The 18228-nt window shown below is 46.8% G+C and overlaps 1 protein-coding gene and 1 non-coding gene across 2 annotated transcripts; both read left to right on the plus strand.

Annotated features, from left to right (window-relative positions):
* The first annotated feature begins 880 nt into the window (after positions 1–880).
* rasl10a (RAS-like, family 10, member A) lies at positions 881–17859 on the plus strand. The gene is made up of 3 exons (XM_028997307.1): positions 881–1529; positions 13879–14003; positions 15861–17859. Exons 1-3 carry the CDS (start codon positions 1314–1316, stop codon positions 16129–16131), a joined length of 612 nt encoding a protein of 203 aa, XP_028853140.1. The 5' UTR covers positions 881–1313; the 3' UTR covers positions 16132–17859.
* Positions 4714–4786, plus strand: trnag-ucc (transfer RNA glycine (anticodon UCC)). Its single transcript has one exon. It is a non-coding gene; the product is annotated as a tRNA-Gly (tRNA).
* Positions 17860–18228: the final 369 nt, after the last annotated feature.

The following is an 18228-nucleotide window of genomic DNA, read 5'->3' on the forward strand; positions in this document are numbered from 1 at the left end:
TGCCAATGCAGGCATTTCACTTTAGGTTGTCATAATTATCTCAGCATGTTTAATAATTACATTCGGCGGATATCAACGTAAACTGTGTAATTACATAAATCATATGTATTTAGTGAAATTTTGCAAATTATGAAGTGCTGATCCATTTTAATTGTAATTTTTATTCCTAACACTCCTGTTTGTGCTTGAAATAGCCAGTAGAACAATAACAAACGTAATAAGTTGTTTCCTTGCCGTTAAGAACATGCTTCCCCAGCATGTTCTATTCCTGACAAGTTGGGCCTTATCAGGGCTCTTAGTTTTGTAACTCACAATCTATGGAAACCGAATGGGAATTGCTGGTGCCTTCACCTTGTAAGTGGCTTTGGATAAAAGCATCTGCCAAGTAAAGTAAGATGCCAAATATGTGTAAAGTTCTGCAGAAAGACTGAGAAAAAGAAATGCATCTGTAAGCCCAACACAGCTCGCTTGTGCGTTTGTCAGATTTTCAGCGTCCTTGTGTGATTTGTTTGTCACCACGTGTTCATTTTGTCAAAATTGCTTTTCTTCTGGGTTTCCTTGGGTCCTTATGACGTTTTTCACGTATTTTTTTTGTATTGGCTTATGCATTTGTTTTAGGTACTTGTTAAGAAATACATTTAAAAAAAAAAAAAAAAAAAAAAAACCTCTGTCATGAGGTTCTCAGAACCTTTAATTTTTTTTTTTTTTTTTTTTTTAAACTTTACGTGAATTTCGTCTTTTTCGTCTTTTGGACGCTTTTTTGGGCTGCGCGTTTTAAGAAGAACTGGCAACCCAGCTCTCGGTTTTTTCCTCAATTCGTTTATTTATTTGTGTACGGGGGTATTAAAAAAAAAAAAAAAAAAAAAAAGAAGAGAGAGAGAGATGGGGGGGGCGAGAGAACCCCCTCCGCTGTGCACGCGCGCGCGCGCGCGCGTCCGGTGACGCGGGGGTCGGGACGCGCGCTCCAGCCTCCAGGCGCCACGGACGACGGCGACGCTCCCCTTCCGCGGAGCGAATGATGCTCCGCCCGAGGCTCGCGGCTCCTCCTCGCCGGGTCCGCGGAGCGCCGCAGAGCCGCCGCCATGTGTCTGAAGAGCGGCAAGGGCTGAGGGCAGACGCGCGCCAAGCCGTGGGTCGGTCCCCCGCGTGGAATTCGGGAGGGCTCCGGGCGTCCGCGGAATGCGGGCAGCGGCGGGATTCGGGATATTTCCTCACCAGGTTTCACCTCAGCGCGGCGTCGCGGAGGAGGGGAGTCCGCCAGTAGCCGCGGTCGCCGATCAAGGGTCGCTCGAGGGTCACCCGTGCACCACGTGATGGTGGAGACGCTGAGCATCGCCGTCATCGGTGCCCCCGGAGTAGGGAAGACGTCCATCATCCGCCAGTTCATTTACAATGACTTCTCGGACGCGTACGCCCCGACGACGTGCAGGTACGTCTACAGGCCCTCCGTCATCCTCAACGGGGTCATGTACGACCTGAAGATCCTGGACGTGCCGCCGATCTCGTCCTTTCCCGCCAGCTCCAGCCAGGTGAGACCTCCTCTAACCAAAAACAACTTTCCTGTCATCTCACTCCTCCTCAATGCACAGGGAGCGTGTACTGGGTGGCACCTGTAGGTGGCGCTAGACCAAGTTATCTGCGTCCCGTTCGGGTACCCTAGTGGGTAACACACTCGACTGTGAACCAGAAGACCCGGGTTCAAACCCCACTTACTACCATCGTGTCCCTGAGCAAGACACTTAACCCTGAGTGTCTCCAGGGGGGACTGTCCCTGTAAGTACTGATTGTACGTCGCTCTGGATAAGGGCGTCTGGTAGATGTAAGCCCCGAATCTCCACATGCTTATACGGAAAGCGATGTGCATGATGGCTTCGGCACGGCAAGTTTCGGCAAACCCACTTCCCAGCAAATCGCAGCCATCTCAAGCGGACCAGTGACTGTCATCTAGGTCCCGGTTCCACAGTATGTGTTTCGTTTGTTCAACTGTCCGTTTTATACGATTTCCCACAAGCACGGGGTTGTAAGTAAGGCTTATTCTCGGAGGTATTGTATATGTAGGGGCAGTGGTGGCCTAGGGGTTAAGGAAGCGGCCCCGTAATCAGAGGGTTACCGGTTCGAATCCGCTGCTCACCAAGGGTGATGGTTAAATGCAGAGGACACGTTTCACTGTGTGCACCGTGTGCTGTGCTGCTGTGTATCACAAGTGGCAATCACTTCACTTTTATCCCTTTGTGTGGCACCTCACGAGCCACATGGACGGGCACCCAAAGGGAATGTCCAGTATATGTAGGGCCAGTGGTTTTATCGTCGGAACAGTTGCTATAGCGACCTGACTCCTCTCTCGCATCTCTCCGCTGCCGTTCTCCCGTTCGGTTTTCACCACCGAAGTTCCTCTCGGCGAAAAGAACGGAATGTGCGCGGCAGCATCTGGATGCCGATGTTCATTAAGCTTTTAAGCTTAATTAACTAGCGAATTAAGCACTCTTCCATGAAGTAAGTACCAGCAGAACTCGATATGCGCTTTTACTTTTGGTAAAATCTTGCAATTTAACGAATTGCAAGATTGTGTCGGGACGCTTTAATCTCCCCTACGCAATTTAGTTTATTTTATTTTATTTATTTTGCAGCACTTTAGTTGGACAGGATTGACGCACTGAAATCAATCGCGGAAATAAATCGGTGCCACTAGTAGTAGTTGCACGGCCCACTCCCGCTAAGCGAAACGTGGGTTTTCTGCGCGTTTAATATTCCTAAATATTTTACATACGTAATGTGACATTTTGGAAGTGTGTGTAATCGAGATCAGATTGTGTTTACGTTAGGTGTGCAACTACACGTCGGCTGTGTGTCGGTATAAACCGATATTAGTCTGTCTGATGTGATATGGTTTGCCACCTTATTGACGTTCCCAATCAGCATGCCTCTTTATGTTGGTTCTTATCGATCTTTTTATTTTTTACTATATTTACTATTTTTTATTTTATTTTCAGTGTTTCAGCAGCTGAAAGACTAACAAAAAAATCTTTATTGGCCTCTTTATAATTTTGTCCAAAATTACCAAAAACCTGCTCGTCCTCTTGTGCTAAAATTGGCTGTTTGCAGGAAAACGGACCGAATTGCGTAATCTCAGATTGAGTTCGTTTTCACCCGTTTGTTTGTGTCGATTTATGTCCGTAAATAAAATGGCGTTATTAATTTCTGCAGCTTGGCCTCCCTCGCTCCTCGCGTGGCCAGTTAACCACCGCAAAAGAGGGAGAACGGACGACACGGTGTGAACCGTAGAGGTGTGAACCTTCACTGGTCTCATGATTCGATTCGATTGCGATTATCAGTGCCTCGATATCGATGCATCCCAGACATTTTCTACATGGTCACATGATGTTAAGGTATGCCGCACTCACCTTGTAACAGTTATATATACTGTTAGTTCTCCTTTAAGTGCACACGGCACTATGTTGTGGGCGGAGTTAATCGTCTGCCCCGGTCCTGATGCAGAGGAACCGAGCAGACTGGTCCAAGCTCTGTGGTCCTTGTCCCTGTGGTCCTTGCATTATTTCATTTTGTATTACATAAAAGCAGTAATATTTGGTACGTGTAATGTCCAAATTATTCTGACACCTTAGTTCCAAATAGTATTCATTACAGAATAATTATTTTTAATTGAACTGAATGCTCACCGCACGAAAAATGTGTGTTTTTGTAAATCCCGGTAAGATGATATTGTTGTAGATCTCTGAACACTCAGAGAATGATCAGCTTTTCCTCCATTCCCCGCTTCGTGTGTCTGTTTCGAAGTGGCGGAAAGAAGACACCCCCGCTTGGATTCTACGTCATGGTCGCCACGCCACGCAGCGTAAAACTCCGACACGGAACGGCACTGTATTCTGTAGAACAGGCCGCCACAGTCACTCCCTGCACTACTTTTTAACGAGATTCACCAACAGAAAATCACCAAGCAACATCATTATGATAATCGATTATGCTCTGCACTGCATCGATGCAATATCGTCCAGGTCGGCATCGCGATGCATCGATTATACGATTAATTTCAACACTTCTAGTGAACCGGTGCGAAACTGACTGGCGCATTTTGTGCATCGAGTCGCATGAAAGACAGTAAATCCAAACGCGCCGCGCAGCGTCTCCCGGTGAAAGCTGCCGTTTCCTCCGTCGCCGCTCTCAGAGCGGCTTTTCCCGTGGCCCAAACGATGCTCTCAGCAGGACGCATTCGGTGCCACCACACAGGGGGCGGATGAGAGACCCCTCGACGGACGAGGTGGGCGGGGACCCTTTCTTTTACGAGGACTCCGTCCATCGCAGCGGTGGCGCTGGCCACGCCCCAGGCTTTGTGCTGGTCTGAAACCGCAGAGTTCACACACACACACACACACACACACACATTCAAGAAGGCTGGACTCGGGATGCCAAATAACGGGGTTTGTGGGCTTGTTTGCACCTCAAAAGCACAATTGAATTAAAGCTGTTGCCCCGAGAGCCCTGCTGGGTAATTGCGCGTTAATGGAGAGCGAGTTAGGGAGCCGGGCACCGAACGGCCGCTTGAACCGAGGTGCTGGACCGGCCGAGAGGTGCCCCCGTGGGTGAGATCACGTCTTCTTTCGGGATCCCTGACGGCAGCCGCCTTCTATCTGCTGACATTCGTGGTACGGGGTACCACGTACGGTTGGCGAAATGCGTTTGATAGACGCACGGCGTGCTTTGGTGGTGTAGTTGGTGGGCATAGCTGCCTTCCAAGCAGATGACCCGGGTTCGATTCCCGGCCAAAGCAGGGCTCCTTTTTGGGGGCGGCGGTGTGTGTTTAAGGAAGCACTGAGCAAAGCACCGTCCCCACAAACTGCTCCCCGGGCGCCTGTCATGGCTGCCCACTGCTCAATCAGGGTGATGGGTTAAAAGCAGAGGACACGTTTCACCGTGTGCACCGTGTGCTGTGTACCGCAATGACAATCACTTCACCCTTTTATTTTAGATTTTTACTTTTTGCAATTTAACGGATTTAATCCACGATTGTCAGTGTTACGGGTCATTTCACTGATGCGATGGAATGTTGTTGGTCTAATTACGGTTTCCTGCCGAATCCCCGAACATTCCGGAGCTCGTCGCTGACGCGCTGCTGCTCGCAAAAGCGTCCGCTCTGGTGAGCAGCGAGGACGACCTGGCAGACGGGACCCCGAGCGAGCACGGCTCTGATTCAGGTTCGCGCCATGTTGACCCCCCTTGATCCCCTCGAGCTGTGTTGGTTTTTTGATCGCTGCGTTCTTCCCTCTGGGGCCCGAGGGCCACTCCGAGTGCTCATGCACGTTCTTCCGGGCGCCCCGGGGAAGGCCGGCCGGGAGTGCTTGGTTGGGGATTAATATTGGTGATGAAGAGATTCCCTCCGTCTCACTGGTCCATATGGCAGCATTTAACTGGGCTCTGGGAGTAAATAAATCCTCTTCTTCCCCCGATCTTCGCTCCGATCTTCATGATTCCACAGATTGTGTTACAGCAGGTGATGAGATCAGATGTACATTTTCATCGGCCTGGAGCAACACGCGGCTCAGCGGTTATTTTCATGACTGTAAGAATGTGTTTCGACTTTATTAGCGGTTTGGTTATTGCTGGTCACCTTTTTAAAGGTTCAACAAAATGAAAATGTCACTTTAACATTAATACGAGTTCCATGGTCCTTCAGTTGCCAGAAATGGCGATAGGTGTCAAGTGCTGTGGCCATTCGGCTTCACCGTTCAGAGAGCGGCAGCTCAGACGGTCTGTCTGATCTGGAATTTGTCCCCTTATGTCCACATAAGGAGAAAGGTTACACGACTTCCTGTCTGACTTCACCAAACATTGAAAGTGAAGTGATCGTCATTGTGAAACACAGCAGCACAGCACACGTGGCACAACGAAATGTGTCCTCTGCTTTTAACAGTCACCCTCGGTGAGCAGTGGGCACCACGACAGGCGCCGGGGAGCAGTGTGTGGGGACGGTGCTTCGCTCGGTGGCACCTGGGAAATCTCATTGGGGGACCGGATCCAAGTGGCTGTAATTCTGCACCAAGGCTGAATTTCGGAAAGCGACGTCAGATACAGTATTAGGGGACCAACAGGAATACAAAGAGTGACAGGATGCACTTTTCTCATCAGACTTCAACTCGGTGGACGTTTTCGCCAGAGAACACGTCTAGACCTTTCTCGGTCTTCCAATCAAGCTCAGGTTTTGAGGGCTCTGTGTTGTAATAAAGAAACTGGACTGAAGTATGTCTGATTTAAAATGTGGTCTAAGATGCATCGAAATATGCTGCTTGTCAATTACCCTGCGAGAGCCAGTTGACATTTCGAAAGACCCCATGCCACCCCGGTAAATGATTCCGACAGCAGCTCCTGCTCGCGTAGGTGTTGAGAGCGTAATAATAGCCGCTGCCCCATTTAAAACCCACGTGCGCTTTCATCTCTCCGGGGCTCAACCAATTTTTCGACCGGTTCCCTTTTCATTTTTCGTTTCTTTTAACCCGCCGAGTCTTGGCAGCTTGACTGAGGAAGGAGAGGAGGATGCCAGCTCCTATTTTTAGCCCTTGTGAGGAGAGCTATGCATGGTGAAGCACGTGCGGGTGAGACTATGTGAAATAAGTATGCGGAGGCCTCCGGGAGGCCTGAAGATCCTGGGCGAGGCTTCCACAGCATCATGACAGGCCTGACGCACAAATGAGCACCGGCGTTGTTAAATATGAAAGGCGTTAGTTCAAGCCGCATGTGCAGAAGACAGCGGGGACTGCGAAAGAAATGCATCATGATATGATAATGGACTGTAATTTCTACCCACCCTGCTCTTTCTGTTGGGCGCGTATCACCCAGAATATGAACTTTAATTATGCTTTTATAAATGCAGCTGAAAATCAGGTCTATAGTGAAAAAACGACAGCCCTCGTAGGCCCCTGTGCTTGTAATACATCTTGTTCACAGGTCGTGTGAGGCCATCACACACACTCTGTTTCCTTTATAATCATCTCAGGACCACATGAACATCAACCATCGAAACATGCCATTTGGTTGTCTCATTTTCATTGTGTTCAGCATTGCCATGTGTAATTTCGTTGGTATGAAAGTGATCATGAACTGTTTGCACAAATAATGAACCATTTCTTACACTTTAAAATGCAAAAATAGGATAAAATTCAGTATATATTGATCTTAGCACGCACCCAAGTAATGCAATTCAAACTGAGTAGCCCTTTGATTGCTGTAGCCATAGGTGGCCACTGATGAGGTGCCATGACTTGAGAAAAATGTGCCAAACCTTTCAACTCCTTCATCCAGGTCATGCAGGAGCGACGTCAAGAGTGTGCCGGTCAGTGCCTGGATGAGCACACATGATGGCCAATTTAGCTTTACTGCCACCTAAGATGTGACCCTCTTATGTCCGTACAAGGTTGTCCATGACCACAGCCCCCCTCATCTTGTGTTCTTTATTTTCCCAGTCTTTCTCTGTCTCTTTAGTAACGGAGGTGTATTTCTCTTGAGTCTCTGGTCCCGACAGTCCATAAAGGTCTAAGATGTGGGTGGTATATTTGGCTTGTGAGGAATGTCCCAGGCAGGCATGTTTTTTTGCACGGTTGGAACCTCATAGATCGGACCATTCCGGGAGCCTGCCCCCCGAGTCGCCTGCCGTGACCGAGCCCGGAAACGCGGCGAGCTGAGGGCTAAACCAGCCGGGCCGGCTGTTCCATCTGTCCGACTGGAAGACGTCCGCTCACTGGACAACAAACTCAAGAACACCCGACTTCGAACAGCTGCACATCGAGAAATAAGGGACTGCAGAGTTTTCATGTTCACTGAAACGTGGCTGTACAACAGCAGCCCTGAGGAAGCCATTCGGTTAACTGCAATAATGCAATATAAATTGAACCGTAGACCGTATATATCATTTGATTAGTAAATTTAATGTAATTGTTCTTGAAACGTGTCCGAGGCGTTGCAGCAGGAACAGATATAATAAACAGATAAAACAATATCTGGGCAGTGAAATACCAAGTACTTGTATGATGCGAGTGATTATATGAAGTTTTGGGATTTTTCTGTACTCATCTGTAGAGTTTACATAAAAAATATCCTGCAGGATTCCAAGATTTGAGATTTTTAAAAATCGTAATAGCATTTTTTTTTTTGCACAGGGCACCAAACAGGCTAGGGCCGGCCCTGGTCATTACCATGCACGCTGTCAGTACCCAATCACAGGCGCGGAACCGATTGGGCACTGACACTTACGAAACCCCGGAAGTTTGCTGGAAGTTTACTGACAGATTGAAGGCAGCCCTAGCGGCTTATGTGTTTACAGCAACATGGAGTTGTGTGGAAACGTGGGTATTCGAACACGGTTCATCGGTGGTGGAGTTCGTAGAAGTAAATTGCAGAACTTATTATTGACTGCAATGCTAAGGAGACGTGTCGTGAGCTGTACAAAGCCATCAGTGACCTGCAATCCCTCCACACCGAAGTATTTTTCAAAACCGCTGGTGACTTTTTACCTTTTGTTTTACCCAAATTCCACCAACATGTCGACATCCCAAACAGGAACTTACTGGTACACACAAACGCCAGATCAGCATGCAGAGCATCCCTCCGGTCCTATCTCTGACTTTCTGACCTCTCTACAGACCGCTGCTGAAGAGAGCAAAGCCGGCTACAAAGCATAGCAGACCATGGCCAGAGGGAGCTACTGAAGTTCACTAACTGCTAAAACCACAGGAAGCTGCCTTCAACACTGAAATGCAGCAACGCAGACACAAAAAAAAACTACCTGGTTCAAGAGGGATGCAAGCAACCACCGACTACAGGATGCCGTCACGTGTGTGACACCGATGCTTCTTAGATGCACTGAACTCCTCCTATGCCAGATTTGAAGAACATTGAGCAAGCGCAGAAGACAACCAGGTCAGTATCTGCAGCCAGCTGAGAGACTCTTGCCAGGGTCAGACCAGACACCGTGTGCTCAAATCCTGCACTGACCGGCTGACTGACGTCCTAGCAGACATCTTCAACACCTCCGTCAGCCATGCTACCGTCCCACAGTGCTTCAAGGCCACCATCAGACCTGTTCACAGTTTCTGAGCCCATGACTAACACCATGACACTGAGCACAGTCCCCCAGGGATGTGTAGGGAGTGCACTGCTCTTCACATTGCACCTCATGAAGCACAGAACACTGTATGATGTTTGCAGATGACACCACAGTTGTGGGACTTATTAGGGACAATGATGGCAGGGCATACAGAAGAAGAACAATGGCTGGGGATCTGGTGCAATAACAATAATCTGTCTTCTAATGTTAACAAGACAAAAAAGCAAAAAAAAGAGAGTGAGTGAGGACCCCCAAATTACTTGGAGTTCACGTTACAGAGGACCTCTTCTGGACCAACATCACTTCAGGAGATTGTGCAACTGAATGAATCATCGGCAGCCCTTTAGCACGCCTGCAGGACATTTACACCTCCTGCTGCATCCGTAAGGCCACCAGCATTGTGGAGGACCCCCACCAGCCCTGCCACCGACTGTTTTACCCACCTCCCATCCGGTAGATTCTGCCACATCAGGAGCAGGTCTGCCAGACTGTGCAACAGCTTCTTCCCCCAAGCAGTATGGCTCCAGAACATCCTGCTGCCCAGTTAATAGTCTACTCCACCCTGCTGCCCCTTCCCTTTTTTACACTCACTGTTGATTTGTGTGTGTGTTGCTGTTCTCTGTTGTATGTTGCACCTGTGGTCCAGAAGGACGACATTTCGCCCCACTGTGTACCATATACAGTACAGACCAAAAGTTTGGACACCTTCTCATTCAAGGTGTTTTCTTTATTTCCATGACCATTTGCATTGGCAGATTCTCACTGAAGGCATCAAAACTATGAATGAACTCATGCGTAGTTGTGTACTTATGCAGCGCTTATGGGCTGTTCTTCAGTGTGCAGTGAGTAATATCAACCTAACATATCGGGTTGTGGCCATGGGGATGTTCCAGTGGAAGAGCTTCTGAAAATGCTGGTCATAATACAAAGGTGCCAGCAATATGGCAGCGTTTCTCAAACTACGGGCAGACAGGGTTCTTGCTGGTCCATGGAACCTCACTCAAGGCTATGAAACCATTGAAACTATGCTGACATTTGGACACCAAACATAGACATTTAAGAGATAAATCAGAGGACTTATTTAAAAGAAGACCCTTTCACAGCCATGACAAAAAAGATAGGCTTGGTCAGCATGGCTTCCTCATTTCAAGCAGTTAGTGGTGAGAAGAAAAGCACACCATCACATTAGAATGTTGATTTCAAAATCTCTGTTTAACTAGAACTAATTTAATTCATGTAAAAAGTCTGTTTGCAAGTTCTGCACCAGGGTCACGGTGCTGCAAGTGAAAGTGAAGGGATTGTCATTGTGAAACGCTGCACCACAGCACATGGTGACACAATGAAATGTGTCCTCTGCTTTTCACCATCACCCTTGGTGAGCAGTGGGCAGCCATGACAGGCGCCCGGGGAGCAGTGTGTGGGGACGGTGCTTTGCTCAGTGTCACCTTGGCGGATCGAGATTCGAACCGGCAACCTCCTGATCTGACCGGGCAGTACGTTGATTCAGGATACAACACTCAGGATAGGAACACGAGGGCACAATAACTCTGGTCTGGAATACAGGACCAGAGCACCTCCCAAAGTCCGAGTCCTGACAGGCACTGTTCAGAGTTATAGCTAATAGTACGTGAAACACAAAACAAGGTCAAGAAACGCTGCTTTACTTTTACTTTACTTTATTTAGCAGACGCTTTTATCCAAAGCGACTTACAAGAGGAAGACACCAGCAATTCTCGTTCGATTTCTATAGAATATTGAGTTTACAAACTAAGAGCCCTGATAAGGCTCAACTTGTCAGCGAAGAGCATGCTCAGAGATTAAGTGCTAGACGAAGAAAAAATTTTAATGTGTATATATACATTTTTGTATAGTTTTGTGCAATGTGTATGCATGTGCGTGTGTAAGTGTTAGATTTGTCTGCTCTAAGGGATCATTGCGTACCATGTGCAACTTTTCTCAACAACTCTCAACAACAACAGTAAATAGAACTCCAGCACTTTCACCTTCAATCAAAACCACTTTGCACAAAATCTTTGCGCTTTTTTCTTTACTGCTCTTTTTTTTTAAAAGTGTCTTACTTTAAATGAGTGTCTTTCACTCATTTGCACACCTTCACCCTACCAGTTACACATATTTTATGTTAAAGACGTAAAAGTGTAATGTTTGCAATATTTGCATATTGGTTCATTGTTTACTTGCAACATTTGCAAAACTGTGATCTGTAGCAGTCGCAAAAAGCATTTCATTGCATATCATACTGTGTATGAGTATGTATGTGACAAATAAAATTTGAATTTGAATTTTCATGCCCGTGGCCTATCTTATCTGGATAATGCACATGGCCCAACGTGCTGAAATTAGAAATCGCAAATGAGCGTGTGCACACACGTCTTCTGTTTGCTTTCACCCTTTTTTTTTGTTCCCAAATCTATTCTTTCTTTTTCTCTCTAATGATATCAGCATTGGTGCATTCATCTCATTATCATTCTCTTGCTGCACGTCTTACACTTCTGCTCCTAACAGCCAATTATTCCCCCGATTGAGGCGAATGTTTTACCGCTGTCGCTGTCAAGAGTTTACATTGATTTTCCACTCAAGCTGCCGCTCCACAACACACCTCCCCCCAAATTGCTGAATCAAACCGGCGCTGCCTTGATCTCGCCGCCGTTGTAGTGCCTTCGCGGTAAAACTAGGTTGGTGGAGAAAATTGAGTCTCCTGGAGGGGAACAACAAAAACTGTTCGAAATGCATCCGACCTGCACAAACGGGGTTGAAAAATTGCAATGACTAAGAGGCATTTTTAATAACGATCATTCGAATAACTGTCGTTTTTCAGAACAGTATAAACAATAATACGTAGCGCAAAAAAATTATATATATATAGGGTAGACCTTAGGTGTGAGGACTTTTGAGACACAAATAATTGTTATGCTGATAAATTAAAGCACATTCCAGACTGACAAAGTGTGGTACGTTAGCAGCTAATGTGGCTATGGCTAATAGTTAACGATGCACCAGCCAGGGGGACATTTAATACCTTCTTTTTTCCCTCAAACACATGGCCGCACGGGCCCATGTTGCCACTTGCCATGTTCTGCTTGGTGCTGGGAACGTTCTCGTGTTCTGTCGATGGTGGGGGGGGGGGGGGGCTGTTCGCAGTGGCACCTTGTGAGGCCGTGCATGGCACCGAATATTGAAAACGATATTCAATTTTTGTATTTATTTATTTATTTTTTTTATGTTCCTTGCCGTCTGCCCCTCGCCGTCCTTGCCCGTGTTTTTATCTCGTCCTTTATCGCCGCCTGAGCCGCCGATGCCTTCTGTATGCAGGTCACACCAGCCGTAGCTTGTGACACGTGGAGAGGGAGAGCAGGGAGGGGGTGGCCGGTGTCAGTATGTCATGGCTGAAGCAATTTGCTGCCTGGCTTCATCAGGTGGCTTGTATTGAGCCAAGCGCGGTAATTATTATTAATGAATCCATATCATTTACCGGCAGAGCTGCCCATCAGCACAAAAACGTTTAAGGGGGCTGAGAGGGTGATCATGCAGATATACTGAGTGGCAGCAAATGTACAGCAGTGCCTGAACGATGACGTGGCTCGCTACAAAAACCCCAAGGATCGCCTGGATTCGCGGCTTTCTTTCTAAAGGCTTTCTTCTGGCAGCTTTGATCCACACAGGGTTCATCTAAGGTCTAAGTAGCTATTTTTTTTTATCCACTGAGAACGTGGACAGTCGCCACAGAGGCTTAAAATGATCATTAGAGATACGAAAAAAAGAAAAAGGACTCTTGATGAAGGTGTGAATAAAACACAAGCAATTAATATAACAGCTAGATTATGTAAAAGAGGACCTCACATTATCCAGGATCGAAGCTTCGAGTACTTGAATAAACTGTAGCAGTTGCATGCTTATAAATGCCCTGAATTAAAGTGAGAAAGCCAGGGGCTTTGGAACACTTCATAAAATGTGTTTATATGTTCACAATGCAGTTAACATTGCAATCCTTTACAACTGTGACAGTCATGCACAAAAGTGTAAGGCATGAATTAAGTTAATTAAGTGAATTAATTGTCACTTGTGATGCACTGCACATGGTGCACAAAGTGAAATTTGTCCTCTGCATTTAACCCATCACCCTGAGTGAGCAGTGGGCAGCCATGACAGGCGCCCGGGGAGCAGTGTGTGGGGACGGTGCTTTGCTCAGTGGCACCTCAGTGGTACCTTGGCGGATCGGGATTCGAACCGGCAACCTTCTGATTACGGGGCCGCTTCCTTAACCGCTAGGCCACCACTGCACCATTGTGACACACAAATACACAACCACAATTCCACAGCACATAAATTGACTTTCATAGAATGTTTTTGATATATTTCACCTCATCACTTTTTCACATATACATAATAACATGTACATAAGTATTCACAACCTTCTCATCCTTGAGATGTTTCTGCAGCTCAATTGGAGTCCACCAGTCGAAAAAAAACTGTTGATTGGACATGATTTGGAAAGGCGCACACCTGCCTATATAAGGTCCCACAGTTGACAGATCAAGTCAAAGGAATTGTCTGTAGACCACAAATCTGGGGAGGGTTACAGAAACACTTCTGCTGCTTTTTCTGCTGGTGGTAGAAGGTAGAAGTTCAAAACCACTAGGACTCTTCCTAGAGCTGGCCGGTGATCGGGGGCCTTAGTCAGGCAGGTGACCAAGAACCTGATGGTCGCCCTCACCACTAACAGTTTATTATTGTTAATCCTTTACCAGGAGTGGCTGGACGTGCGATGCAGGGGGGTCCGCAGTGCCAACGCCTACATCCTGGTCTATGACATCTGCTGTGTGGAGAGCTTTGAGTACGTCAAGATGATCCGCCAGCAAATTGTGGAGCACAGGTAAACAATGCAGGCCAGCAGTAGTAAAGATATCCAGTTGCTAATATCCTGGATCTGTTTACCCGTAGCCTGCCCAGCGCAATTTTAGATGCTATTAATAAGCTTCACTGCAGCGCTGCTGCTGTATAATGTGATTATATTTTCATTATATAAAGAAGGTCGTAAACGGCATTATTTACACGGCATTTAGTATTTTTTATTATTTTTTTATAATAATAGTGACATTATGTTGCCCATGGCATTCGACGCGTAATGGGCATACGCCCCCTCAACCATCTCCACTCTTGACAGCTTGGTAATGAGGTGACATTTGGGTTTAGCTGTGACGGGCAGCCTCGCTATTAGTGTCACTTTCTGATGAGGGTTCCCCCAGAGTTCTTCCCGATGGTGCCGTCGCATGCTGCGTGCTGCCTGCTGCTAGCGTTGACTGCTTCGTCAAACAGCTTCCTTCCCGCAATTCCTTTTCTGTGACATCTACAGTCCCCACAGTTGTCTTAATCGAGGACTTTATCATGAGCTGTCTATGTGAAATCCACATCGATTTAGGCAAAGTGCTTTATAGGGTCTCAACAGATGGACAGTTCACACGAGTGTGATGCTCAGCTCATTGAGGCACAAAATGGATCTTCCCATTGCCTGCTGTTGGCCGATATGAAGACAGTCTGAATTCAACATTGTCCAGAAAGACTTTACTAGACTTTTACTGACCTTGACAGGCAAATGATGACGGAGCAGCTCTGTCTTCCGTGAAGAGCTCCCTCCTACTTGTCCTTCCTGCTCTCCATGCTGTCATTTAATCCACCGTGCCCCATTACTTAAAAGACGTCTGTCTTCCGGCTAAAATTCTGGGGACACAGCACAGGCCACATCTGCCCCTAGTTGCCTGTAGTTACGTAAAAATTCACCGTCCCTCCAGGATTTGCATTGTTACTGACGTCGCACGAAATGATGGGACTTTACCACCAAGGTCAGCTTACATCACAGGCCTCATTAAAAACTTGTTTTTACATTCAGGTCGTATTAGATGAACTGTGGCCTTTCGCATCAATCGCAAAGACTTCAAAAGAAAGATTCGTCAGGTAGATGCTGAAAGTTGCCAAATTAGCCAAAAAGGCGAGTGTACATCTGACAAAAGCAATGCACAAAAACCACAAGCGTACACACACAAACATGTGACCTGCAGCTGCAAAAAAAAGCCTCTGGCGCGCCCTTTTCATCCCGAAAACCTTCCTAAATCAGCATCGGCTGCCTTTGATCGAACAGCACTGTGATCACTGTGGCCTTCTGCCTCCCTCATCTCCCCTGTCTTCTGTCTCTCATGCTCAATTTCACGTTCACGCACACACACGAGAACAGGGTAAAAAAAACAAAAAAAAAAACACCTTTAACGCATATAACTAGTTTATTTATCGAGAACCTCATTTGATCCTGTCCCCGAACATAACTTCATACGAGTTACGAATTTTAAACTGCGTCCACCTTAAGAAACCACACATTCACAGGAGCAACTGAGAATGAGGATTATTGACTAATTGCGGGTAACTAATTAATTAGAATACACTTTGTTTATTGTGAACAGTTGCAAAAAGGAGCTCTTCTGTTGCCTTGCGTTGTCTGCGTGAGATTTTTGGCTCAATTAATTCGAAATTCTTCATGCTAAGTAATTGACTGCAGGAAGCTGGTGTGTTGGCCGACATTTAATTTAAGTTTAAATGTTATTAAGTTATCTTTGCCTTGGGCATGATCCACCCTGAATGCAATTTTCCCGCATTTTCACTTTTTAACATTTCTTTTTGTAATGTTTTACAATTTGATTGTTCATCTACGATCCCACATCATTCATTGCGCTCTTCCCAGGGAGCAGGGCAGCAGCGATGTGCCCATCCTGGTGGTGGGCAGCAAGCGGGACCAGCAGAGGCAGCGCTTCACCCCGCGCCGCGCCGTCTCCGTGCTGGTGAAGAAGACGTGGAAGTGTGGGTACGTGGAGTGCTCGGCCAAGTTCAACTGGCACGTGCTGCTGCTCTTCAAGGAGCTGCTGGGCATCGCGGTGGCACGGGGCCTGCGCCACAACCACGCCTCCATACGGCTGCAGGGGGCGCTGCAGCGGAACCGCTGCTGCGTCATGTGACTCGGCGCTGGACACTCACACACACACACACATACAGAGACAGACACACTTGGCTGCTCTTACAGCTTTCAAGGGTTTTGGGGTTCGGGTTTATATGTCAATCAAAATGGCTGGAAAAAAGCACCCAGAGGCCTCTGTCCTATGATTTTGCGATGTGAAGTGTGTTTAATTGATTTGTCTGTGTTTGGTGTATGATGTCTTTTCGTTTTGCTATGCCAGCTACGTTTGGTATTCACTCAGGGCAGAGGAAAACAAAAAATGGCTAAATTAAACTGAGAAGGAAGATGAAAGCAGCCAAGATAAAAGAGTGTTTGTTCATGAATATTCATTTTCATGTTTTCTTTTTTTTGTTACGTGTGTTTGCCCGCACGCGACACAGGTAGCTCTTATATTTAGCTTAAAGTGGATACGCAGCATATAGGAGCATGGCCTCAAACATCTGCTGATAAAAATGTCTTCCTGCAGCAGGAGCACCTGCATTAAGTTGACGCGCACGATGCCCCAGCCGCGCCAGGCCGGAACCCGTCTCCACCCGCGTTCTCGCCGTTTTTGCATATATACATGCAGCACGTACACGTGACCCCGTCCAGAATCGGTGTGCATTGTTCACCTTGGTGAGCAGAGAAAGTTTAGCATTCGCCACCAGAAACACGCACATCCGTGGAGGCCTCCCAGTAACACACGTCGCCTGCTACGCACGGCACACTTTGGAGGCTCAGCAGCAGTCTATGCATGCACAAATACACGCGCGGTACTTTGATACGAGCGGTCGCCTCGTTCGACTTGTATAACCTGTACATAAGCCAAGTTTTCTTTTTTCTACGTCGGCAAGTGTTTTCTAGAATGAAACCTGTCCATGTTCTTTCCCGCTGTGCTCAGAATGGGTTTGCATGCATTGTGTTGGCAAAGCCGGCGGTTCAGGGTTAACTTTGCACTGTTGTATGTTTGACATCTGTGTCGTAGGTAGTAATGTATGTGAGGGCCAGACAAACTACGGCTTGAAAAGGGAAACCCCTGCCACATGCATGGCACTGGACATGACTGTGGGGACAGTCATTGAGTCTGATGGTCTGGTTTTGGGCTGAATCCCATCCCTGCGCTGACTGTGGATGGGCAACTCGAATGCAGCAGCCAGCAGTTCTTGCTTAGACCCGACGGGCACTGTTTTCAAACTGTCGCTAGGCGCAGCACTACGCATAAAGTGTGGGGCTTGTGGCTATTGTTAAGGCCAAAGATGTCCTCAGGATTTATATCAATGAATTGATTAGACAGGATGATGTTTGTGCATGTGACGCATCGATGGGCTCGTGTTTAAATCAAAGAATTAAGGAAGCAGTGTGACCTCTGACCTTACCGTAGCCATCGAGCCCCAAGCTGCCTACGAGTGTGAAGCACGAGACCCTCCAAACCAGGGATGTCTGAGTTGGTGCTGAACTTGGCCAGCTCTGCTGTGAAATGTAGCATCAGCATTAAGGATCCGCCTCGGTGGTGTCTGCTTTATGACTAAAACGTTTATGGGATGAAGCCTTCGGAATCACCAGGATTAAGTAGTTTTGTACGCAGGGCGTGAGAGATTTTTTCAAATTGTCAAGTACATTGTGGGTGTGTGTGTTAGCATTTTTCTTTAAAATGTTAAGGGCTAATCATTAAAAAGTATATTTATAGAGAATCTGTAGTTGCTGAAATGTCATGTTATGAAAAGAAACATTAATAAAATCTCGAACACAGTCTAAGACTGAGTCTTGTTCATTATGCTGCAACAGTTACATTAGCCACTGAATCTTCTTTTTAAAGGTACATTTTGAGAATGTGTCAAATCGATTCAATTAAACGAACAAAAAGGACATGGCTTTTGTGAATACATATTTATTTTTCAAACCTCCATAAGCGCTAATTGTGCCATAAGTGCCGGATGAAGAAGGTCGTGCAAATACGAGGGCTGCCATCATGCCTCAGCTTGATGCTGTAATTGTGCCACCTACTGGTTGTAAATGTCATTATTTCAAATTGTTCAGCGCATCCTCACAGTTCCCCAGATTTAAGATTTTTCGTGATTCATGAAGACCATTTACTGTTTCCATCACATTTCCATCACAT

This window comes from Denticeps clupeoides, chromosome 11 (assembly GCF_900700375.1).
Source record: "Denticeps clupeoides chromosome 11, fDenClu1.1, whole genome shotgun sequence".
NCBI classification, from domain to species: domain Eukaryota; kingdom Metazoa; phylum Chordata; class Actinopteri; order Clupeiformes; family Denticipitidae; genus Denticeps; species Denticeps clupeoides.